The sequence below is a fragment of the Sturnira hondurensis genome, unplaced genomic scaffold (assembly GCF_014824575.4).
Source record: "Sturnira hondurensis isolate 20B ecotype Veracruz unplaced genomic scaffold, ASM1482457v3 Scaffold0003166, whole genome shotgun sequence".
NCBI classification, from domain to species: domain Eukaryota; kingdom Metazoa; phylum Chordata; class Mammalia; order Chiroptera; family Phyllostomidae; genus Sturnira; species Sturnira hondurensis.
Genome location: NW_028075797.1, coordinates 504,567 through 531,155, shown reverse-complemented (window position 1 = coordinate 531,155; position 26,589 = coordinate 504,567). Strand labels below are relative to the sequence as shown.

At 39.0% G+C, this 26,589-nt stretch overlaps 1 protein-coding gene across 2 annotated transcripts in view; it reads right to left on the bottom strand.

Moving 5' to 3' along the window:
- LOC118984017 (S-adenosyl-L-methionine-dependent tRNA 4-demethylwyosine synthase TYW1) overlaps positions 1 to 26,589 on the bottom strand; it is a 176,327-nt gene that overhangs the window by 131,435 nt on the left and 18,303 nt on the right. For both annotated transcript variants that reach the window (XM_037041728.1, XM_037041729.1), the window contains exons 7-9: positions 22,732 to 22,854; positions 7,139 to 7,256; positions 2,842 to 2,894 (exon numbers count right to left, since the gene is read on the bottom strand). In XM_037041728.1, the coding sequence (XP_036897623.1) occupies positions 2,842 to 2,894; positions 7,139 to 7,256; positions 22,732 to 22,854 (294 nt within the window). The remainder of the gene's footprint in view (positions 1 to 2,841; positions 2,895 to 7,138; positions 7,257 to 22,731; positions 22,855 to 26,589) is intronic.

Genomic DNA, 26,589 nt, shown 5'->3' with positions numbered 1-26,589 from the left:
GTGCAGGGTGGAGGGGAATGAAGGGGGGGAATTAGAACAACTGTAATGGCATAATCAATAAAATATATTTTAAAATAAAAGAAAGAAAGTAATCCCACAGGGGGATCTCATCATGAATTCCTAAATGGGCAGGACATGGTGGGTATTCACACCCCAGGCATATGACTGCTTTAGTAAAATCTTTGCCTTAAGTCAATCCTATCCATTATTTCTGCACACCTGGGTGAACACACCTGTGAAATGCCTCTTTTCAGAACCACTCTCCAGAGAGCACACAATCTTCTTAACTATCCTATAATCCAATACCCTGCCTTGTTTCTCTGACTTTCATATCTTTAAATTTCTTTAAATTCCCTCTTTGATCCCAAATACATCAAGGAAGTTGCAAGGTGCCACTCTGAGAAGCATTTTTCTCAGTGTGTTGAGATCTTGCTTCCAAGCATATCCTCTGTTTGATTCAAATAAGTTTTTATAAAAATTCTCCAAACATTTTGAATTTCTTATATCAACAATATACAAAAAGCACTAAACATAAAAGAAAGTGTTAATTGGACTTCATTCAAATTTAAAACTCCAAAAGATACCATTAGGAAAATAAAAAAAGAAGCCATAGATTAGGAGAAAATAGTCATGATGTATATCAGGCAAAAGGTTCATATCCACAATATATAAAGAACGCCTACAAATCAATAATATAAAATCTAACAACCCAATCTGAGCAAAAGATATGAACAGACACTTCACAAATGAAAGGACAAGTCTGGAGCTATTTGCTATCATGGTGTCATTTGCCTATACCTTGTTAAACATGACTGACATTTAACTCTTCTGAGCTTATATCCCCAGGATCAGAAAATTATGGACAAGCAAGAACAAAATGTGACTAACCACTCCCCACAGCCACGGGCAAATAACATTGGAGCAAACTGTAGCTTACGCAAAACCAAACAAAATTTCCTGTATTGCAATGCCTCTAACAGCCCGGTAACCCACAACAGAAACACCCCCCTCAACCCTTTATACCCAATAAAAACTCAAAACCCCAATGCCTCAGGGCCAGAATAATTCTCCATGCCTCGCCCCTTTCCTCTCTTGGAAAGTGACTAAAACTTCCCCTCTGCATTTTCCTCTCTTTGTGAATTCTCTCATAGCCCATGTCAACAGCCACCCTAACAACAAATATGAATGATCAATATGCCCATGTGCTCCTCATCAACAGTCATCGGCAAAATGTAACTGAAACCACAATGCTACCACTGCCACTCACTGGAATGGCTAAAATTAAAAAGAACTGCCAATACCACCTGATGGTGATAATATGTAGCAACTACAACATTGATGGAAGTATAAAATAGTAAAGCCACACTGAAAATAGATTGGGAGTTTCTTCTAAAGTTAAATATTTATCTATTCTAATTCCAATCCCAAATATGTATCCAAGGAAATTAAAACATATGCTCACAAAAAAACCCCACTGTACAAGAATGTTCATACCAATCTTATTCATTAATAATGAAACAATAAAAACTCCCCCAAATGTCTATCAACATATTAAAACCTGTGGTATGTTCATACTACTGAATACTACTCAGCAATAAAAAGAAATGAACTACTGATACATATGTCAACATGAATAAATCTAAGAAACATTGAATTTAAGAAGCCATTTGCAAAAATCTAGACACTATATAACTGCATTCATATGAAATTCTAGAATGGCAAAATCACAGTGAACTGGAACAATGGTTTCCTGGCAAGGGGTGGGAGAACCGACTACAAATTGGTTCAAATGTGTAGGGAGCTAGATATTAATAAAGGAAGGGGGAAAGAGACTAGAAAAGGACAGCTTCACACACATCCCAGGGTCCTCTAAGTCCCCCAAGCGGGCAGAAAGGATCCTTAACGGGTCATTATGGAGGGAGGGATAAAAACATCAGCAGAAATTCCTCCACAGGGCACACGCCCACTAAAAGTCAAGATGGCCCGGGGGTGGTCCTGCTACTACAGCACACAGCAGGAGGAACAAGGTGAAGACCATTAAGGCCCATCAGTCCAGCCTGGGAAGAGGATCAGACTGGATAAGGGACACAGAACCCCGAAGACCTAGCAAATGGATTGGTCAGAGAGAGGCAAGCCCACAAAAGCTTCGGAAGTTGATTGGTTGGTTTAAAGAAAAGCCTGGTTCTTCACAAACCCGAGATAATACAGTCAGCCAAACAAAGAAGCACTCTCTCTGCCCCCCAATAGCATTGGAGCATGCACTCACCCCATTCATGTGTTTTCTCTCCAGAGCAGCCATGTGGCCCTAGCAGTCACACAGGCATCAAACAGGCTCCAAGCCAAGCCTAGGTACTAGATACAGCAAAAGAGCAGCTGGAAACTGGACTAAGCTTTGAAATGGACTAAACTTTGGCATGGCACAGAACCTGTGGACATTGGCCATATTTCTGAGCCCAATGAAGAAAAGTTTGGACTTTCTCAACCGCAAGACAGACGGAGATGAGATACTGGGAACCTGAATGTATCCTTCTATTTTCAACTAAAGTAAATCTCACTACTCCTCAACCTCCCATACATGGGTCCCTGGAATGCTTTCCCTGTGACTCTGAAAGAACACAATTTCCAACTGGCAAAACAAGTACACTCATGGAGTGAGGAAAGTGGTCTATATCTTAACTGGAGTGGCAGATACAAGTTTGTCACATCCACAAAAACTTGCTGAACTCATTTAACAAATTCATTTAAAATCATTACATTTTATTAAATGTAAATTATACCTTTAAAATGGTAACATTAAGTGACTGCACATAACAGCCACACAAAAAACGCAAAAACAAATACCTTTGTCCACCTGCAAAGCTTCACCCCAGAATGGCTCCCGATCAACTGATAACCTAAATGGAAAAACAGGTAACACAAAATTGAATTGATTCAAAGCCTCACACCAGTGATTATAAAACAAGCAAAATCATTTTTCTTTGCTTAAATAATGATAGATAACAATCCAGTGGCAGAAAACATTAAAAGTTTAATTCACTAGGATGACAAAACAATTTAAAATGTGTATGCACCTAATCATACACGCTTAAAATACACAGAGACAATAGGTTAATCTGAAATCATAGGGGGAGATTTGAACAACCCTCAGTACCTAACAGACCTCACAGACCAGTCAGCAGAGCTCTAAGATCTACACAGTAAACTAAGTCCCAAGGGCACACGGCACTGCACTCAACAGCTACGGAAATGCTTCTCAAAGATGCAAGGAATACTCATAAAAATAAACTGTATGCTGGGCCAATATATTTCAAATGAAGAATCAGAGGGGCAATAGGAGGTTAAAATAAAGAAATACTGCCCCCCAAAAGTGGAAAAATTAAATTCTAGGACCTACAACTTAACATGAATTCTCAGCACCACTCTACAACACACCATTTAAAATTTTGAGCCATATAAGACTTGAAAAGCATGGCAAAACCATTCCAAAGTAATCATATTCCCTTTTATAACAAACTAATAGAGAAAATAAGTAGGACATTCCGATTCCAGAAACATTTAATAAAGCTTCCCATCAGGCTTCAAGTAATAAGCCATAATTATCATGAGTTTCTTGCACAAAAAGACTCTTGACTTGCAGACAAATAAAGCAAATGGAGAAACACTGTCTGGAGGATGGCATAAGTGGATCAGCGGCTGCTTAAACACCCATGTTCACAGTGTGATGATTAATGGGACAACGTCACTTTGGATTATAAGTGTCTAGTGACAACATTACAGAGCTCTGTCTTTTATCCTCCTCCACATTTACGTAAACATCCTGAATACAAATAAACAAGGCAGTGCTTATCTGATTGAAGATGAAACTGAGTCCAACTGAATACCTAATCTCAGACAGAGAATAAACATTTAAAAGATTCCCAGACAAAATTTTAGTTTTTTTGGACTCCTGCATTATGTGTCATTCATATCACTATTACAGAAACCACACAATTATATTATATTATATAATAATATTAGTTCTTTATAGCATTCTCTCTCAAGATACATAGGGTTCTACAAAATTTTGCATTTAGATAGGTATGAAAAAAGCTGCACAGTACAGAATGGAGAAACCTGTGGCTGACCATACCAAGATAAGCCAACATTATGCAGTTGCTGAAAATCATAGCGCAGTATTCTGCTTCTAAACAAGATGGAGTAACAGATAGTTTCCTCTCCCACCAGAAATACCAAAAAACAGACAAAATATATAAAACAACAATTTTCAAGATAAGACACATCAGGCAACAAAGAATGGTGATCTCAGAGAGATGGGAACCACACAAGGCAAACCCTACCATTACCCAATCTTATTGCCTTAAAAGTTTCCAGGCCCTGGGGCAGGGAGGTAACTGACAGCCCAGTGTGTTCCCTTAGTTGAGGACGAGGAAGTGAGAGCATGAAGAGCCCACATGGCTAGAGTGCGCGGGATTGAGTAGCTGAGAGACAAAAGCTACACAGAGACTGAAGTCAAGGGTCTGCGGAGGAATCTTACAAGTATTTGCCTGTGTACTGCTTAGTGCACGTGTGAAAGAAAACTACCCATGAGTGGGAACAAACCGTACTGACAGGATTAGAGGTATGACTGGTGCTCACGGTCAGCTGGGAGCTGTGCCTGTTCCTGCCAGCCAGACAGGAAACCTCAAGATTCACAAGGCACTGGAGTACACGGGAGAATTTTGCCTCAGTAGGGGGAAATAATTACCGTAGCTATGTACAAAGCTGTGTCTGGTCTCACCTAACAAGTCATAAAAGATCAAAAGGCTCAAAATTATTTCCAGGTAACTTATCTTGCTCCCAGAACAAAGCTCAAGAATGTATACGAAAATTCAAAACTATCTAGCACCCGACATGGTAAACTTAGATCTGCCATCCAATCAAAGATTACCAGCATGCACACGGATAGGAACACTTGACCAATAATGAGGAAAACAACCTAGCAACCAAAACTGACCAAGAAATGACCCACGTGTCAGCAGATTAGAACATTTAAACAGTTATGACTGTGTTCCCTAGGTTCGAAAAAATTAAGTAGAAACATGAAAGATATAAAAAAAAACCCAAAATGACCTTCTAGAAATGAAAACTACAATGTCTAAGTTAAAATATATACTACTAGATAGAATTAATGGAAGATTACAAATTAGGGGAGAAATGATTACTAAACTATATTTGGAGACACGGCAATGGGAACTATCAAAAAATGGAAAATAGGACAGAAAAAAAAGAATTTTAAGACCTAACAAGCATCAGTGAGTTCTGGGTCAATTTCAAGTAGCCTGTGATACATGTAATTGGAATTCCCAAGGAAGAGGACAGAAAAAAGGTGACAGAAAAATATTTGAAGAAATAATGGACAAACTGTGTCCCAATCTGACTAAGCCTGTAAATCCACAGAACCAAGAAGTTCAAGAATCCCAAGTACAAGAAACAGGAAGAAAACTACATTGAGACACATTATAAGAAGATTGTTCAAAATCAGTATTTTGGAGAAAATCTTCCAAGTAGCCAGGGAGTGAAGAAAATTACATTCAAAGGTTCAAACAAAAGATGACTGCAGAGCTCTCATCAGAAGCAACGTGAACAAACAGCGGGACAACATGACAGTAAAAGTCGTCAACCTACAATTCTATGTGCATCAAAATATCCTCCAAAAATGAAGGCAAAGTAAAGCCTTTTTGACATTCCCAAAAGCTGACACAATTCATCACCAGCAAATGCACACCGTAAGAAATGCTAACATAAGTCCTTCAGGAAGAAGAAAAAGGTTATCAGCGAGAACTCGGATCTACACAAAGGAATGAAAAGCTGCAGTAGTCAATACATAAACTGTTTCTAATTATTTAAATATTTAATAAATAATTGCCTAAACCAAAACAAGTAGTAACAACAATGTAGTATAGCGATTATAACTTATGTAAAGAGGGAAAAGTATGATAACAATTGCACAGAGGTTGAGGAGAAAAAAGGAGTATACTGTTGCAGGCCGCTCGCTGTGCTGAGTGGTATAGCACCACTCAGACATTCTATGGCATGACAAAGAGATGTGGTATAAACCTCCAGCAGCCACTAAACAGCAAAGCAGTGCAACATCTAATAATCCAACAAAGGACATAAAACAGATTTAAAAAAGTACTTTAAATAGTCTATATATCTGAATTAAAACACAGACTATATATATTATATGTATAATATTTATAACTATAATATTTATACACTTATATATATTACATACATATAATCTGTATATTCTTATCTGTCTCTAACAGGCTAACAATGGTTCCTTGAAGAAAATACCGCATTATGTTTCTCTGCATTGCTATAACTGTCACATAAAAGGTTCTCAACAAAAACAGAAAGAGGGAGGGAGGGAAGTAAGTCTATTATCTCCCAATTCTCCTCTCTCTTCTACAGAAAACCAGTATTCTGTGTATATTCAACAACAGCCTCCTTAATAAGGAAGGACCATAAAAATTCAGACATACTTCTAGATAAAACATTTCGAATTAGCCCAGAGTTAAATCAATATTTTTTTCTGTATTTAATAATTTTCCCATAATAAACAGTGATCAGACCTGGCTGGTGTAGCTCAGTGGATTGAGCGCGGGCCTGCAAAGCAGACGATAGCGGTTCGAGTCCCAGTCAGGGCACATGCCTGGGTTGCAGGCCAGTTCCCAGCAGGGGATACATGAGAGGCAACCATACATTGATATTTCTCTCCCTCTCTCTTTCCCTTCCCCTCTAAAATAAATGAATAAAATCTTAAAAAAATAAAAAAAATAAACAGTGACCAGTAAAGAAGCCAGTGATGGCATCTTCTGCCTGCCTACCTGAGCCACACAGATGCTAACGTCCCAGTAAACCAAGCAAAGAGGACTTTGCTGCCAACGGCAGCAGCCCTAGCACTAAATGCGTCACAGACACATGACAGTGACTCCTGAGATGGCTACACTGACACAGTAACACAAATGCTGGGCGACAGAAGGGCTTCATTACCTACCTTCCCCTTGGCAATCTTTACTTCATGCTTCTGCTTTTAGGTATCAAATTAGAATGCTTAAGGGTGTAGTATTATAACAATTCTCAAGGGTTTTCTCACCTTGTTTAGTAAGGGCTTCTCGGAGAGCAGGAGTTATCATAGCTCTTCTTTCACCGGCTTCATTCTTCACCGTGTTCCTGAACAAACCAGTTTTCTCTTCCTGCTGCTCCTTTTCTCTCTGTATTAAAACAAAAAGAATGAAAGCCAGAAATGGCAATGTGCAATGAAAATAACAGCCCAACAATCAGAACAGGCAGTGTGGATAAAAAGCTTCATTGTGAACCATGGCCCACAACCCTGTTCTCTCTAAAGTGATCCCATTCCCAGTCAATGATCTAAAGACAAGCCAGTCTTTCTTTTTCCCCCAAAAAGTAACTACATGGTCAAATACATACACCCACAAAACATATATTAATAATCACATGTCTATATGTCAAATATTTCAGTACACTGAAACAAACCGCTGTGTAACTTCAGCAACTTATTTCTCTGAGTTTCAGTTTCCTCACCTGAAGAATGGGAAACGTAGTATCTATGGAGCAGGAATGTAGTGAAGATTAAACAAAACGAAATCACCTGGCACAGTGCCTGATCCATAATAGAGTTCAGTAAATTATAGCTGTTACAGGTTATTGCCTCTCCATACCCCAAATACAAGTCAAAAGAGTACTCTGGGCACCCAAACCACCATCCACCCGGCAACCAAGTCATTCTACCACCTGCACCAGCTGCTCCACTGGCTCCTCTTAGAAGATCCCAGGAGGAAAATTTGTCTTCAGTGACAGAAAGAAATCTGAAGGGTAAAACTGATCGTGTTTCCTTCTGACTCTGACCACTAGAAATTCCCACAGTATACCTCCAATCACGGTACAAGGAAACTATAAGGCCTCTCCTGTAGTTTCTGTAAATGGCTTCAGATTATAAGATGACCCTCATCCACCCTTTGCACTGCTTTCTTCCTCTCTTTCTGAATCTTATTATGTGTATATACCTTTTTAAAAATTATCTCAATGTCTTGTTGAAAGATGTTAGAGGGCTAATCGATATTTTTAAAACAACCCACAAAGCCTGTGCTATACTTTAAAGAAATCACTCATCAGACCTAAGGGCTACAGAAATTCAAAACAACTCACGTCGGCATCAGCCCTATCACTAAGTCCTAGACTACCCTCAGTGCCTGCCCATTTCCAATGTCCAACCCTCAGGGAACCCACAAACAGACTCCCAGTAGTACCCTCGCAGCCTAAAAACGAAAACACCTCACAGATGACACGATGTCTGCGATTTGCATCAAACTAGCACAGAAGAGGCGACGGTTTGAGTTTGAAGCTAGGCAACAGGTGATAGGGATTCACGAAGTCATTCTGTCTACTTTTGTGAACATTCAGTATTCTCTATACATAATATGTAAAACAGATTAAACATTTTTTAAACAGAGAAAGGTAAACTGGTTAAATTCAGAGTTAACTTCTCTACCTCCTCTGTTATTTTAGCAACTTGCTCTGAAACAGGACGTCTGCGAAAAAGCACTTTAGTGTGGTGATTGCTGGGGGGAGAGGGTATAAGGCGACTAAATGGTAATGGAAAAAAATATATAATAAAAATTTTTAAAAAGCACTTTCAAGAGTTAAATGTACCAAATGAGAATCAGACCAAGTTAGTCTGATCTGTCCTAAAGGTCAGCATTCTGAACTACTGAATATAATCAAAATGCAAAGTTAACAAACAATTTAGCTTCTGTTAGTAGAATTCTCAACTGCACATTTTCAGATGGAATTGAACGTACAAACAAACATCAATCATTTGTTCTTACCTATCATAAAAGTAATGCTTGATGCTGGGCATTTTCAATAAATTAGAAGGATCCAGTTATTATTTTAAGATTTTTTTAAAAGAATCCTTTGCTTTTTTTGAAGTCTATTTCAGACCTAAAATCAAAAAAGTGAGCCGAAAAGGAAGTTTTTTGGTGGAGCAAAATGAAACCAACCTTGACCTTGACTGCACTTAAATGTCTCTGAAATAATTCCACAGCAAGTTACTGTTAAGTCCCTATTAATGATGCAAGTAATGAAAGGAGGTGGCAGCATTCACTCTGGAAAGCCACTGTCACCACAAAACATCACCAGCTGACTTGCTTCCCACAAAGGCCACATACACCAAAAATTGGACCCAGCCCATGACACTGGCCTCTGGTCACTGTGCTCAGAGCGCTACAGACACCCTCCTGTAGCAAAAAAGGGAAAAACAAAAAACCCTTCTGACCTCTATGAAATTAATATACTCTTAAAAGAATGGCGGTGGAACACAGTCCGTGTCCCAGCACTACAGAAATTACCTATTACAAAATGTGAGCGTAGCTACTCCAAATCAATAATTTAGACACAAAGTTAATACAGAAAGAGATCAGAGGCTATGATTAAAAGTCCTGAACATTCAGGAAAAACATTTATCATTCTTTGCCTCTATGGAGTTTGGTCCTATCTTCCCTACGCAGCAGCAACTTCATTTCTGAAAAGAAATACAACGGTTCATAACACTCCCAAAGGAAGTCAAAGCACCATTCAAATTCTAATTCCAATCTCCCATCAGCAGACATTGTTCACTGTTTGCCTAGATCATAACAATAAAACAATATAACAAGTACTAGAACCTATGAATTGTTATTTTTTATGGCTGTTACACAGCCTAAGCAGAAATAAATAAAGAACCCAGAATTGGTCAACCTTTCTTTATTCCTCCCTCTCTCCTGTACACCAATTTAACAAGGTTCTCATTCCCAGCAGCACAATGTTTTCCGCATCTGCAATGCCACTGCTTTTGCCCAAAGCCCTGGTTTCTTCTAAGGGAAACTGCAGCAGCCAAACGAAATGGTCTGCCTGTCTTCAACCCGTACTGATACCCCAACCCCATCACACCTGCCTGGAAAGAAAACACTTACCCCCTTCAAGCTGCTGTTCCCCAACATGCAAAAGAAAATCTGATTATAAGGTAACTTTCTAGGCACTTGAGAAAATGAATATATGTAAGTGAAAAGTTCTTTATAAACAAAATAGGCTGTATAGATCTTATGTAATAATGGGACCAAAAAGTGGTACTAATTGTTTTTAAAGACATTACACAATATTACCTAACTCATTTTCACATCATCATCACGGAAACCACAGTACTACACCTAAAACTGTCTACCATAGAAACAAGACAAAAAGGTGATTTGTTAAAGATCTTAAGATAAAATGCCACCTGGTTGGATGATGCCAAAAAGGTGTTTTATAACAAACAAGCTTCTCACTACCAAAGCATACATTTCTTCTGGGAGCAGGGGCAAAGTGTTCCTGGTTGTTCGTTTAAATCTGTCTGTTTATTTTACTGATCCTTGTTTACCATCAGGTAATGTCCTTCCTTACCAATTTACGCAGAAGACACTGGATACCAAATCTCCAGGTCACTTTTCTGCACAGCCAGTCTGTCTAAGCCTGGAACCATGCTAGTGCAGGGTGGGCATTCAGAGTGAACGTGGGCCAGTAAACGAACAAATGACTCAAAACCACCAGGCAGCTATTTCTAGCTCTAGAAAAACGATCTCACTTCTTTCAGTAACTCAGTCTAGATATCACAACTCTCAACATCAGAGACTTCTGCAGGTCTAATTAAAACTCCACCTGCTGCAACTTAACCCCATGTCTGCAGGTTCCTCTCTCTCTAATCAAGGAATCCCCTACAAACCACTCACTTGTCAGGGCTCAATTTTTAAATGACCAATTTTCAACAGGACTCAAAGCTTTTTGTGTGTACTAGGTTTTAAGGATGCTTGGTGAACTTTTTGAAGCAGTTTGACTAGGTGTGTCAAGAGCTTTAACACAGTTTCCTCTGGCCTAGTGATTCAATTTTGTATAACCTGACTTAAGGAGTTCACTCTTAAGTAGACGATTAAGGAGTTCACTACAGGCCACAGTGGGTGAGCAGGCTGATTTACAGGCAGTGTCTCAAAGTTGAAGGGATGTCACCTTTTGTTTCTGTGAGAGTTAAAACACTGGAAGCCCTAAAAATAATTACGAAAGGAGAACTAGCTTCATTTTACTCCACTGCTGTACTCTGCAACTTTATCATAGAAACCGGACACACTGAAATCCTTTTGTAAACAGAAATATTTCTCCAGTGAGTAATTACCAAGCATTCACCATTTATTTTCGATACTGATGATACTGATATCGCTGTTTGTCTGCTTAACCAGAACATGCTGTGGGGAGTACTTAGCAATATTTACTTACTGCAGGAAAAAAAATAGCAATCCCCTTTACATTTACAAATCATCATAACATAGAGAAACAGAAAATAAGCAAACTAAAATCGTCAGGCCCTTCCTGACTCACTGTTCTCCAGCCACCTGACTCGGAGCAAACTGCCATGCTTCTCTCAGCCTGTTTCATACCGTGTGGGATGTGAAGTGAAGATGATGGCAGCAAAGGTATCAGGGCCATTGTGAGGGCTGAGTGGGATAACCCACGTGCACCCTGATTTCCACTAACACTCTGGACCTGCATGCTGAAACATCCTCCCTCCCCACACCCCACCCCCTCATCCTATCCGATCAAGTGAACACCTGGTTTCCCACTGCCATTAGAATAAAGCTCACAGCCAGTGACAGCGCATGAAAAGGCCTCCAAAGTCCTGCCCCATCGCTTCTCGGCCTTTTGGCTAAGATCAAGTGCAGAATCCTGCCCTTGCCTTTCCTATTTCACATCTCCGCACATCCCCATCCCCTCTCAACTCTACACATACAAAACTGTTTACAGTTCCCCAAAACCTGCTATGCTCCCTAGAGGACCACCCCCTCTGCATCTGTCCTCCCAACTTTCCAGTGTTTCAAACACTAGCTCTCTTGTTTTTTAACATCGCTCTCACCCTTCAATTTCCGTTCAGCCTTACAAGTACCATCTTAGACCTTACTGCCAAGGCAGGGAGGCAGACAACATGGTGATATACTAGTCAAACCAAACACAGCCCATCTGAAGACACCTTTTTATACAATAACAGTTAATAGTTATCAAGTACATACTATGTGGCAGGCAAAAAAGTAAAGGCTTTAGATAGATGAACTTATCTAATCTTGTGGACACTGAGAAAGAAGATACCTATCAAGGACACCTGGTGGCTCACTTGCCCAAAGTTAAAAGCAGAGCAGAGAAGCAGTTTCTAAACAGGGGCCTCTCACACAAGCCACACTTCAGGGAAAAACCTTCACTGAACTGCCTGCTTGCCTGCACTGTGTTCCTGCAGACTAAGCCAGCCCTTATAAAAGAGCTCCTGGAACCATATTTCAACCAATAAGACAGACTTTCCCTGTGTAATCAGGATCATGCAGCTATATTTCCATAGGCATCATCACCAACCAATGACAGCGGCTCCATTCTGACCAATAAGGCCAGTGCTTTCTTGGCCAATCAAACTGTGAGTATTTGGAGTCCTTATTAGCATGAGGACAGACCAATCAGGGACTATGGGTAATCACGAAAGTCCCTCCTTCCTTCTACAGAAGTCAGCTCCCCTTTGGTTCTAGGAGCACACTTTCCCTTTCCACACAAGAGTTGATTGTTTCCCCACTGGAGCCTTAACACCAAATACATCTTACAGGACCAGAAAGGGCCACACTAAGGCAGAGCAGACCAGACTGGCACAGAGCAGAGCCAGAGAGGGGTTTGGCCAGAGAGGGGTCTGGCCAGAGAGGGGTCTAGCCAGAGAGGGGTCTCCCCCAAGGGGGAGGCCTCACATGGTGCTGTCCACCTCTGTGCTGTTTCATAACAGGGGTGTGAGCTGTAACACCACTGAGCTGTTCCACAGCTTTATAGTATCACAACTGAGCTGTATGCATTGAATAAAGTTTCCTTCTTCACCACACCCCAAACTGAGCATTTCCATCAGTGTCGAATTGGGGCTGACAACCTTCAGTTGACAATCTTCATAACGACTTCAGAAGGTAATAACAGTTGCTGTTATTCCCCCCCACTTTAGAGATGAGAAAACTGAAGCACAGAGAATGAAATTACTTGCCAACAAACACATAAGCTGAGATAGCGTGACTCCATTAAAGTCAGTATTATTCAAAAAGAGGTCTTATACAGTGTTTTGGCCCAACTCTAGAGTCGATGCTCTTAAGTACTAGATTTTCCTCTACAGTAACAGCTCAGGCGATTTAGCTCGATACATAATGATGATCAGGCAGAAAGCAGCTCGGGACTACGTGTAAATGAACTCCAAAGAAAAATGCCAAAAAATGTTGAAAAAGAACAGCCAAGTACTCAACATCCATCACTGACTCTAGTATAGTACATGAGTATATTAGTATATTACATCCAATATAAAATGAAAACAAGACGTATTTGGAAACTCTGCCATAACCAAACAATAAGGCAAAAATGAAACCTGGTGTTTTACTTTCTTGTCATACTGAAGTTGGAAAAATGTTTTTCTCCCAGATCGAACAGTTTTATGAGAAACTTTTTATTAGAAACCTGAAATATCATAAACCAAGTTCTTAAAGTTAATAAAGTCCAAAATCATGTCATTTCAAATAGTACTTCAGATGGATGCCCAATTTTTTCATTAGTGCTTTTCTCCACTGCCCTCTAATGGACATAAGATAAAAGAGCAAAGAAAAAATGCAACCACCTATTATTCCAAACTCTTATTGTATACTTGAAACTTGCTGGGATTAGATATTAAGTGTGGTAAAGAAACACACACCAAAAAAAGGAACGATGTGAGGTGATGTATGTGTTAACCTGTGGCAACCATTTCACAATGCATACATGTATCAAATCATCACATTACATATGACCTTATCAAAAATCACATTGCACAACCTAGAATGTATTTATCAATCGAACCTCAACAGAGTTGAGAAAAAATTATTCCAAATTCTTGACCCACTACATATAAAGCTTTAAGTATCTTAATCTGGCAAAAAAAAATCCAGAAATTTATCTAAATTGGTTATCTCATGCACTGAAATCTATCCTGTTTTACCACTGAAAATTAAAGGGCATAATATTATATATTTATTTTGATCTAGTTAGTATATCAACTTGGGGAAAGTATAACCTAAAGACACTAATACATTTTTTATTTAACATGTACTATATTTTTCTATCACCATTCAGTCCCCTCACACCCCCTCCCCGCAGCAGTCACCACACTGTTGTCCATGTCCATGAGGCCTTTTTCCTTTTTGCTCAATCTCTCCACCCCCTACCCTCTACCACCCCCAACTAGCTGTCTATCACCTGCTCTCCATCTATGAGTCTGTCCCCATTTTCCTCATTAGTTCAATCTGTTCATTAGATTCCATATGAATGAAATCACACGGTATTTGAGAAAATACAAATACATCTTTTAAAAAGTAAAATGGTCTAGACCAGTGCTAATTATAACAGCAGAAAACCTGAAACAGACTAAATGATCAACTCTAGAAAACTGCACAGGCAAATTTAAAATGTCTAAGCAAACTTACTTCTCATCTTGACATTTGTCAGGCTTTTACAGATACAATGCACTTTCCCATACACATCTCATCTGACTCACACAACTGTCAGTTCTGTAAGGAACACAGAGTTTGCAGCCCACGTTTCTCAGGAAAGAGGATTAAGAGTAGGGAAGTTAAGCTATGCCCTTAAGATTAACAAATTACAAACCAGCTGGGTCAGGCCTGGGACCTACATCCACACACCTGTCATTTTTAAAAGCTCCTTTGCCATGGTTCCTAAAATACAAAAGCTACTAAAAATGACAGAAGCAACACCAACACACAGAAGTATTAGGACACAAATAAAAAACTACTATGGCAAGAGAATAGATAGCAATTTTAAATTCAGAAGATAATTTTAGATATTATAGCTCATCAGAATACTTACTGGTTATGAGCTTTATAATGGAAGTCAAACAACTCAATACAGAATGTAGACAGGACAGTGTGCAGTGAAGAATCTGGTCTTTCCCAAAGAGAAGTCTGGCCTTCATCCCCAGTTCCTAGAGAGTAACCTCTACCAGGGGTGTCCCACCTTTTGGCATCCCTGGGCCACACTGGAAGAAGAGTTGTTTTGGGCCACATGTTAAATACTTGCAACACATAATCACAAGAAAATCTCATAATATTTTAAGTAAACTTACAATTTTGTTTTGGGCCACATTCACAGCCATCCTGAGCCGCGTGCAGCCCATGGATTGCAGGTGGGACACCCCTGCAACCCTTATAACTTCCTGAGTCGTAGGAGTATCTACTCCGGCATTCATGGTGGGCCCCTCAGACTGCACTTGACAGCGAACACTAATGAGGTGACTCGGGCCAAAGCGGGGATGGAGGACTGGAGACTAAGTGCAGCCACACAGGCAGTCAGTCAGTTGGTCCTGGGGACCCAGTGAAACCCCAGCAAAAACACCGAAGCTCAGAAGCTCAGAAACTCAGATGAGCTTCCTGGATTGGCAAAACTCCATGTGCACTGTCACACACCGATGCTGGCATGGTCACATGTCCTAAGGACAACACATAAATGCTCTCCACACTCTGCTCCCTGTCTCTTCCTTTGGCTAAACTTCTGTATCCTTTCCCAGCAGCAAACTGCAACCATGAAGATAACAGCTTTCAGTTAAGTTCTGTGAATTTTTCTAGCAGATCTTCAACCTGAAGATAATTTTTAGAAATCCCCTAGCCCTGGCTGGTGTAGATCGTGGATTAAGCGCGGGCTGAGAAATCCCCCACATTCGTGTCATAAGTGAAAGCAGTCTCGGGACTGTGCCATCAGACTCTGAAGTTTGTCTAACTCCAGGCAGACAGAGAGAGGTGAATGACAAGGAGGAAAAAAAGTGTTGAACTTCGATCAAAATTAAATGTAAATTATAATCAGGTTATTATTTTTCAGGTTGGCAAGATTTAAAAGACTGGTAATACCATGGGGTTGGCAAAGTAAATGGGCATTCTCATCTCTTTCCTATGTTGTAAGAAGAAAATGGAAACATTTTCAACTTTTTACAGGGCAATTTTGAAATATTTATCTAACTATAAAATTTCCTTTGATCTAGAAATTTCAATTTTATAAATTTAAACCAGCCACAAAATACGTAAGAGCAAGCATATTCATTACAGAAATTAGAAAATACCTAAGTGTTAATCAATTAGAGTCAAATAAATTACAGGATGTAACTGTGGATTGCTACATAAATATTAAAATAAATTAGGTAGAGCTATAACACAGAATTGGCATGTTAAATGAAAAAGGGCGGTCTACAAAATGATCCCATCTGTGTAGCCAAAAAAAAGAAAAAGAAAGAAAGAAAAATGGTTATCTACATGGGTGTGTTTTTAAGTCGGTAAAGTACATGTAAGACTATTGCCAAACTGTAACCTGTGATTACCTGTGAAAAGCAGACTGAGAAAAATAGGGACAGGGACTGTATTCTTTGAATTTTTGAAACATATGTAAGCAGGGCACTAAATTAAATAAAATTCCAAAGAAAAAATCAGATCAAGTTATAAAGTTTCAAAGAAAACATCTAAGAACCAGTTTAACAACTTTAAAAATGCCTCATTCACATCAAGGATATAAAAGGGTAGAGAGTATGGAGATAACAAGAAAGGATTTTGAAAGATTTCTTTGGAGAATGTTGGCAAGGTATTTTGAGTTCTACTCTCAGCCTCAACTAGAGGCTGTGGGGATGGGTACCTGACCCTTACCTGAAGCCCCAGGGGAGAGGTTCCAAAAAGGCCCCTCAAGGAAACTGCTATGTTACCCTGGCAACTCAGTGCGAATGACTCCTGCCCAGGAATCCAGAGAGCAGGAGGACTAACTAACAAGCAAGCACTGCTGCTAGGTAGGAACCAACCTGTCCTCCCTGAATTAAGAACTCAGGGGTGGTCCTTCAGGAGCAGGGCTGGTCCTTCGGGAGAAGGGCTGCGGTTGCCTGACCAATGGCGACTAGAGAAGAGAACAAATAACAGACCCCAAAGGAGGGAACCCAGAGATCCGGGGCTCAGAGAAGGAGTAAGCAACCATGAGAAGTACGCTTGCTCATTGCAAGGGGTCAGTCAGGTCAGGAGACAGCCGTGGACAATGTCTCCTGGGAAGCAATGGAAAGGCTGCCTGGAAGAGTCCATTTTAAATACCTGATGAGGAGACCGCATACAAAGTCATCTTATGACAGTGCCAAGTAATAATTTTCCAATTTCTATCTCTCCCGCACACCTCCCATCCACTCTCCAACTCCTAAAGTGATCCAAAATAGAAGCTAGCAGATAGGCCAGAGAACAGACAACAAATAGGTGAAAAGTTCACTTATAAATTAAATTAGAAACTTTAATTTAGTTTATTTAGTATTACTTAGAATTACACAGGACTATACATTCTACTGCCAAATTAAGACTTTGTACTTTGAAGTGCCCATAATACTTTATTTCCAAAAATGATTGGAAAAGTCATGGAGTCTGCCACAGTTTTCATCCTGTGCAGGTTGGAAGGGCCAGTAAAAAAGTCACAATAAAGCAGCTTTTGTTACTTCCAAAAATAATCCCTGTTGTAACACAAGCTATCTCAGTATTCACTACCTTTAAAAGATTTTTCTGTGAGAGCCCTGGCTGATGTAGCTCAGTAGATTGAGTGCCAGCCTGTGAACAGAAAGGTCGCTGGTTCGATTCCCAAAGTCAAAGTACGTGCCTGAGTTGTGGGCCAGATCCCCAGTAGGGGGCGCATGAGAGGCAACAGCTCACACATTGATGTTTCTCTCCTTCCTTTCCTCTCTGACTGAAAATAAATTAAATCTTTAAAAAATAAAATTTTTTTCTGTGACATTTTCAAATGAGGTTATAAAGACTGTGCAAGAATATGATGAACATTTTTATAACAAAACAGAAATTTAGATGTATATAAAACAAAATTTAAATAAATAGTCCATATACTACTAGTGATTTTTCTGGGGAGATATATTACTGGTAGGTTTTTGTCCTTTCCCTCTTTTCTAAATTTTCATTATTATAGGTATGTTTATTTATAGTAAAAAACAATTAAGTAGGCAACATTAAATACATATTCAATTCATTCCCTTAAATTACCATTTGTTATAGTATGAGGCCACCCCAAGTAAATTTAGAGGGCCCTCACGTTATATGCAAGGAATACATACTTAAGACCTTATATAATGCAAAACTATTCATTCACCAACTAGTCCTATCAAAAAATAGAAGTTATTCTCAAATGGCAGTATCTTTAAAAGTTCATAATTCAGTTGACATTAGTGTTTTTGGTTTGTTTTGGGGGGCATAAGGGAAAGTCGTTCCCCTCACACTTTTTATTTGAAACCCTATGAAAACTTGAAATGTACAATAAAGCCCCATATTCCCTTCACCTGGATTCACCACTTTTGCTGCTCATTACCCATCTATCCATCCATCGGTGCACACACATACATATATAATGCACCTGTGTCTGTGTGTAAATAAAATTTTGCTGAAGCATTTGAAAGTATACTGCAAACGCCATGGCACTCCACCCTTAAAATACTGCATTATTCATCTAAAAAAGACATGATCTTACAGAGCTATAATACCATTGTTAAAATGAAGAAAAAAATTAAATCCAATATTATCTAATAAAAATTCATTTCAAATATCCTCGAATGTCCAGACAATGGCATTTTCTCTTTGACTCAAGGTAAAGTTTATACAATGTATTGGGTTAGTCTTTTTAAAATCTTAGAACAGTTCCACCTCCATTTTATTGTTGTTGCTATTGTTTATGATATTGACTCTTTAAAGAGCCTGGCCAGTTGTCTCATGGGCCATCCCGCATTTCGGATTTGTCTGCTTATTTCCCCAGAAGATGATTCAGGTTAAAACATTTCTGAATCAACACTACATAGATGATATTGTATACATCTTGCTACACATCATATCAGGAGGTGCATAAGGTCAAGTTTTAATGCAAATGATGATGCTAAATTTATTCTTTGGTAGAGATAGGAGTCACCTAATCACTCCACTTATAAAGGTACATGTTTCCATTTGTAATTAGTAAATAATCTGTGTGGTATTTCTTTCCACTATCTATTTATTTTTTAGCAAGTCTCAGTAGTGTTGTTTCCAGGATGATATTTTAAGACTATGTGAATGAATGTTCCCCAAAGACATTTCACCCGATTCTTGTTTAAATCAATTATTACACTGGGGATTGCAAACAGATGATATGACAATTGCATCATGGCTTGTACATTATCTGGAAACTTTCTGCGAAGAGTTTCTCCTGTGCTTCCCCTTTGTTTGTGTAGCACAAGGATTGATTTTTTTTAACCTGATGCAATACAGTCCATTGTGTTCATTATATAATCATTACATTCATTTTTAATGTTCAAATTGTCCCAAATTTGGCCTGTGGGAAACTCTTCATGCTGATTCCTATGTCCTTTTGGCATATCTCCATCAGTCACTGAGGACTTAGTTGTTCAACAAGATGTTCCAGGCGCATTATTATTCTCCCTTCCCCAAACTGGAAACCAGCCATTTCTTCTAGGAGCCCTGATTCCTGTCAGTGGGGAATCATACTTAGAAAACAGGACCCCAGTGCTTTGTTTCTCTACATGTATGGTATAATAAAGAATAATCTGGACTTTGCCCCCAGTTCCTGGCAGAGCTTCAAAAAACGTTGGCATTTCCTAAGTGATAGAAGTGTCTTTGTTATGCCAATGAGGTGACTCCTGATGGGTAGGGACTGGGACACCAGAAAGACCAACCACAAAATGCAACTCTGGGCCCAATGAACCTCCAGGGAGGGGCGGTTGGTCAGAGACTGGGTTCAATCCTGTCAAAGTGATAAAACCCCAGAATAAAACTTCTAGATGCATTCAGTGGAGCTTCCTAGTGGGGAGCACACTGATGTGGTCAGGGGGCCCAGATTCCAGGGGGAGAGGGCACAAAAAGTCTGGATCTCTTCCCCACCCCTCCTCTACCAGAACTTGCCCTAGGAGTTTTTTCCCATTTGGTGGTTTCTAATTTGTATTCTTTATAACAAAAGTATAGTCACAAGTACAGTGCTTTCGGTGAATTGAGTCATTCTAGCAAATCATCTAACATCAGGGGGTCATGAGAGCCCCTAAACTGATAACAAAAGAAGTGCAGGTGGCCCCCAAGACTTACAGCATTTTAAAGTGGGGGCATTCTTGTGCAGAACTATGCCCTAAACCTGTGGAGTCTGCTGCTAACTCCTGGTAGTTAGTGTCAGAATTGAACTGGACTACAGGTCGCTGAAATTGAACTGGCTGTTAGATGGTGTCAGAACATGAAAAGTCCTTTCCGTGAACACAGCTACAAAATATCATTTATATACACATGTACTTAAGTTTCAAATCTGTAAGTATGATATGACAATAACATACTTTTTTTTAAATCTTAAGTTCATGTCAGTTTCCAAATCAAATCCAACACTACCTAGAAATTACATTCATGTATATGAGTACACATTATTTTTCACAGCTGCACAATATTATATTTTATGGATATATTATGTTTTTTTCCCAACCCATAGCTGAGAGTTGCTTGCTATACATGCTGTGAGGCATAATCTTGTGCAGATGCTGTTTTGTGTTTGTGAAGATTTACCTCCAAGACAAATTCACATAACCGGGCCTGCTGGGTCCTGGGCAAATGCAGGTACACCGGGCCAAGACCACCAAAGAGCCCTCCACACAGGTCACACCACTCTGGACTCCCTCGGCGAGGTGTAAGTGCCCATCTCCCCAGCGCTGCACTAATTTCACGCTGCCCAATTTTTGAATTTTTGTTGTTTTGACAGGTGAGAAACATGTCACTGTAGTTTTCACTTGAGCACTTTTCTCATATGTTTAGTCTACTTGTAGAGCTTTTCCTGATACTTACCAATTCATGTGTTTTGCCATTTTTTTCTAGTAGGTTCTAGGTCTTTCTTTTTATTATTCAATTTTTAAGAGTACTTTGTGTAGTAGAAAATTTAACCCCTTCTTTATATGGGGCAAATATTTTTCCTTGCTTCATCACTTGTCTTTTGATTTTGCTCATAGCCATGTAAATCTTTATAAAAAATCATGGATAAATTCAATCTTTTATTGCTTCTAGATTTTGAATCACACAGAAAACCCTTCTCTAAGTTATAAAATAATTCATCCAAATCTATTATTTATATATTTTTCAATATGTAAATCTTTGACCCTAATTGGAGTTTATTCTGACGTATGTGTGAAGTACAGAGCCAGGTTTATCTTTTCGCAACTACTATCCAGCTGTCAACATCATTTATCTTAAAAGTGTATTTTCACACTAGGGAAAAGAGATGCCACCTTCATCAATATGAAATTCCCACATACAGCTGGGTCTACTCCTAGAATTTCGTTCTGTTACAATGGCCTGTCTGTCTCATCAGAAGCCAATACCAGTTTTAATTATAGATACCTTGTAGTAAGACTGAGTATCTGACAAAGCTAGTCTTTCTTATAACTACTTCTGGCACAAGGTTCTCCTAGCTATCCTTGCATGTCTATTTTTCCACATGAATCAACCAGTCTAGCACCAGGAAGCACTTCACTTTACTTTTTACTTTGATGGATTGCATCAAATTTATGTTTCACCTTAAAAGAACTGACATGTTTGCGATGCCGAGTCCACGTATCTAAAAACAAGGATTTCTTTCCATTTGTCCAAGGCACTGTTACATCTTTCAAAAATATTTTAATGTTTTCTTCACATAGATTTTGGGTGTTTCTTTTTTAATGCCTTTCTATACAGTTATTTATTTTTTATGTGACTATTGTAAATGAGATCTTTTCTTCCGTGACAGCTTCTAACTGGTTATTGTTTGGAAATACAAAAGCTGTTTGACTTGTTACTATATACTATCCTGCTACCTTACTGAATCTTTTCATTTGAGTTTGTGTTAATTTTATGACTGATTTTCTTGGACTTTTCCATAGTTGTATTTATTTTGTTCCTAAAACTTATTTATGCACTTGATGTATTTTTAGTTTAGAATACTTTCATTTCCCAAAACTCACACATAAACTGAGACCTTACCTTTTTATATAACTGTATATATTATGTTATCTCAATTTTAGATGATTGTAATCTGCACAAAAATCCTACCCCACCGTACACTCTTCACACTCATTCAGTCACCGCGACGACGATGACTCACCCTAACATCTCCTAGATTCTTAGGGTCTCCACCCGCACTGATCTCAACACCTACACAGCCAGCTGCCCGCACCCCGCAGCCCAACACCACTCAGTCCGGAAGACAGGGAAGCAGCACTGCACAAGAGTTCCACTTGAAATCTTAACACAAATAGATCTTATCATGCCGTCACCTTCAGCTACAAAACGAAGTAAGTCCCTCCTACCATCTAGCCTTTCCTCAGTTCTTGTCCTAAAATATTTGCCTATCCTACTACAAGCTCATTTCACAGGGCTGAGAGGGAAGACTTTCACAATGCTCATATAAAAATAGCAAAAAAGCATAAAACTCTCAAGACAGGAGGCAAATAAATAAAACTGTCTAATTATGAGCTTAGGTGGACTACACACCAATACAGAGTGCTAGATGTTAACCCACTGCAGAATCCAACTTCACTGTTTCCCAAAACTACAGTACCTTTTCTTTCTTCACATGACTCATAATGTTGCCGAGGTCCTCCACATCAACAACAGACGTCAGACTCTGGTGGTCCTCAGGACCGGACTCCTCCCCATTGGAACTCTCACAGGGCTCCTCCGCCTGGAACATCAAAGCTTTAGAAACACAATGTTCGAAGTGGGAAACCACCTAATGCCCCCTCCCCAGTTCTCAGGTCACTGGATGGATATCAAATATTTTTGGCTAGAGACCAGCAAAATACACCCACAGGCCAAATCCGACTAGCCTGGGGTCGAATCGAATGGTGCCCATCATTTACACATTATTTATGGCCACTTTCTTGATACAATGGCAGAACTGACGGTTGTAACAGAAATAGCATCCCCACAAAGCTGAAAATATTTACAAGCTAGACCTTTAGAGAAATAGTTTCCTAACCACTCTTTTAGACAAAGAACAACCAGACTTAGTGAGAAATTAGTGCAGGAATGAAGAAAAGGAAGAAATCAAGCATGACTCTTAGATTTCTTGGTAGTGGTTTTTACTAAGACGAGAAAGAACTGGGGAGAAACAGACTGGGAAAGTGGAAATGAAGAGCTCCATTTTGCATTTGTGAAATATGAGATGCATTCAACATCCATGTAGAGATTTTAAAGAGGCACTTATATACAGGATCCAGCAGAAATAACGCCAGCTTGAGTGTGGTTGGTAGGGTAATAACATGGGTGTAATAATGGGTGTAATAATTTATAGTTTTAATTCAAACATTTCACCTAAAATATCATATGGTGTTATACTGTTATGTTACAGAACTACACGCTTATGATTTTGTAATAAAAAAGGGGTGTTATCTGTGTCAGACCCTGGATATAAGAACACAATTAAGGGTAGACTTTAGACCTAAAAATAAAAACCTAGGAATAACTGGCATTTAGAGAGTATGTAAAGCCATAAAACTACACAAGATCATCCAGGAAGAAAATACCAATGAAGAACAGAATCCAGCACCAAACCTTTAACGATTCCAACATGTAAAGGTTAATAAAGGAAAAAGATCACAGGTAAAAAAGAAAGAAAACCATAAGAATGATGTCATGAAAGTCAAGCAAAGAGAGTGCTATAAAAAAGTCAGCAATATCCAGCACTGTTCAGAGGTCAGTAATATGAAGACAGAGAGATATCTGAGAGGCTTGACAACACGCAGTCCTTTGGACCTAGAAAAGGGTACCATCAGTGGAGCAGAGAGCCAAACTGAGTTGGAGTTAACTGGGACTTCTGCTCCCAGCTACTGGTGAGTTACATTAAACAACTCTCTTGTAGAAGATAAATAAAACTCAGTAATATTTTTAATGCATAATCTTTTTTTAATTGTCTCTTTTTTAAAAGATTTTATTTATTTATCTTTAGAGGGGAAGGGAAGGAGAGAGGGAGAGAAATACCAATGTATGATTGCCTCTCTTGTGTCCCCCGCTGGGAACTGGCCTGCAACCCAGGCATGTGCCCTGACTGGGAACTGAACTGTGATCCTCTGGTTCACAGTCCCGTGCTCAATCCACTGAGCTACACCAGCCAGGGCTTAATGCATATGTATCACTGGTTTGGCAAAAATGTAAGGATTCAAATAAGAACAGGTATAAACTATAAATAGAATCTTAAGAGGTAAGTTAGAAATGGAGCTAAGAGTATCTGTTGAACTCTGGAGAACCTATTCTGACAGTTGTACGGCACAAGAGAAGAGCAGGTAAAGCCAAGGGGAAGATACTAGGGGGAGAGTCTAACACAGAAGAGTCCAAGCTGGCACCCCACAAGGCTGCATCCTTGGTGTGAAGACAAACTACAACTAAATACCTGTTCAAGAGATGAAAGTGAGAAACATAGGGAAAAAAATTGGGCGAAAGAGCTGAGTAAAATATGGATGGTTAGAGAGACTATATTTAGAAGTCTGAAGGTTTGTGGGAGGAGTGGAGAATTATATAATAAAAATTCAGAACCAAAGTAACCTGGGGATCCCAAAAGCAACACTTAGCTAAAAGCCAATAGATCAATGCATTCGATTTCTGAAAGTTACTGCCACCTAGAATTCTACACTCAGCTGAAGCATTAAGTAACTGTGAAGGTAGGGTAAAGACATGAAGGCATGACGAATCTAAAAATTCACATCCAAATACCCTTTCTCAGAGAATGTGCTCCAAAAAACAAGAGGCAACCAAGCAATAAGAACATATGAAATACCAGATTCCAGAAACCCACCCAGGAAGCTGGTGAAAGCAAAGCCGTACACGACAGTGGCGGGAAGACACAGACGGCAGCTGCACCGAGGCCTGGAGGGCAGACGCACCACCGTGGGGCAGAAGACTCAGGACAGCCTCCAGGAATCAACAAAAACTACACAATATTGAAAACAATTTTCGATTCTATTAAGAGTTTTATAATGAAGTAGTGATGATCATAGAAAAATCAAAGCAGATACAGCACTAGGGAAAATAAATGCACAAGAATGAAAATGCAGTAATATAATTGATAGATGTGAATACATATACAATCACAATAATGAAACAATGATTACTGGTATAAGCAAAAAGTGTGATACAACTATGCAAGAAAATGAAAGAGAACTTTTACTCTGAGTATGTGTGATTTTCAAATTTAAAAAAATCAAGAAATAACAGGAACTACTTATTATTTAGAAATATAGAAGTAAATATCTTATGAAAAACCTAACAGAATTAAAAGTGGTTGGGCTGGGGAAATAAGAATTAGACAGAATGAGGCAAGGAAGTGCAATTTTTAATTATAAGCCTAGAAGTACTTTCTGTGGTTTTAAATGTCCTTTTAGTTCTAAAAATGTTTTAAATTTTTTTAATGTTAAGGATAATGGTGGTATCAGCAAAAATGGAAGAGTAGGTAACTCCAAAGGCCTATTCCCCCACAGAAACACTTAAAAATTAAGGAAAAAACTAATTCAACTTTGTCAGAATTCTGGGAACTAGTCACACGTTTACAACAACCAAGTAAACAATGAATTAGGAAAAAGAAATGTTTTTTTAAAAAGCATTTTAAGAAAACTTTTAAAAGGTATGTCAAAATTCTACCTGAAAGAACACAAGCTAAAGAAACAGACTTCAGAAACACGCATGATAACAGATACAGTCCACAAAGACAGTTTTAAAAAGTTACTAAATGAACAACTACAACACACAGCAAACCATAAAAATAAACTCTGAAAATGGGGGGAAATCTGATTTTCAGAGTTAATACATTGTAAGATTTAAAATGTGAGGCTTTTAGAGGAAAAAACCAACCAGGAAGCACGCAGAGAAACAAAACAGTGGCCTACTCAGGAGAAGTTATAGAAACTGCCCCTGAGGAAACACACATATTGGACTTAGTGAAGACTAAGCTGACTGTCTCAGATATGCTCAGAGAGCTAAAGAAAACCATGGACACAGAGCTGAAGGTAACCAGGAGAACGACGTCTCAACAAACAGGGAATATCAACACAGAGATAAAAATTATAAAAAGGAAACACAAGTTCTTGAGCTGAAAAGTTTAATAACTAAACTGAACTTTTCACTAGAGGGTCTCAACACCAGATTGTGACAGCAGAAACATCAGCAATCATGAGGACAGATCAGCTGAAATTACGACAGTTTGAAAAACAAGCAGAGCCTAAAAGACTCACAGGACACCTTCAAATGTACCAACAAATACAAAAGGAGAGTCTCAGAAGGACAGAAGAGAAAGAGCAGAAATAGTATCTGAAGAAACAATGACTGAACACTTTTCAAATCTGATAAAAATATGAGTGAACACATTCAAGAATTTTAAGAAACCTGAAGTAAGATTAAACTCCGAGAACCAAACTGAGACATATTA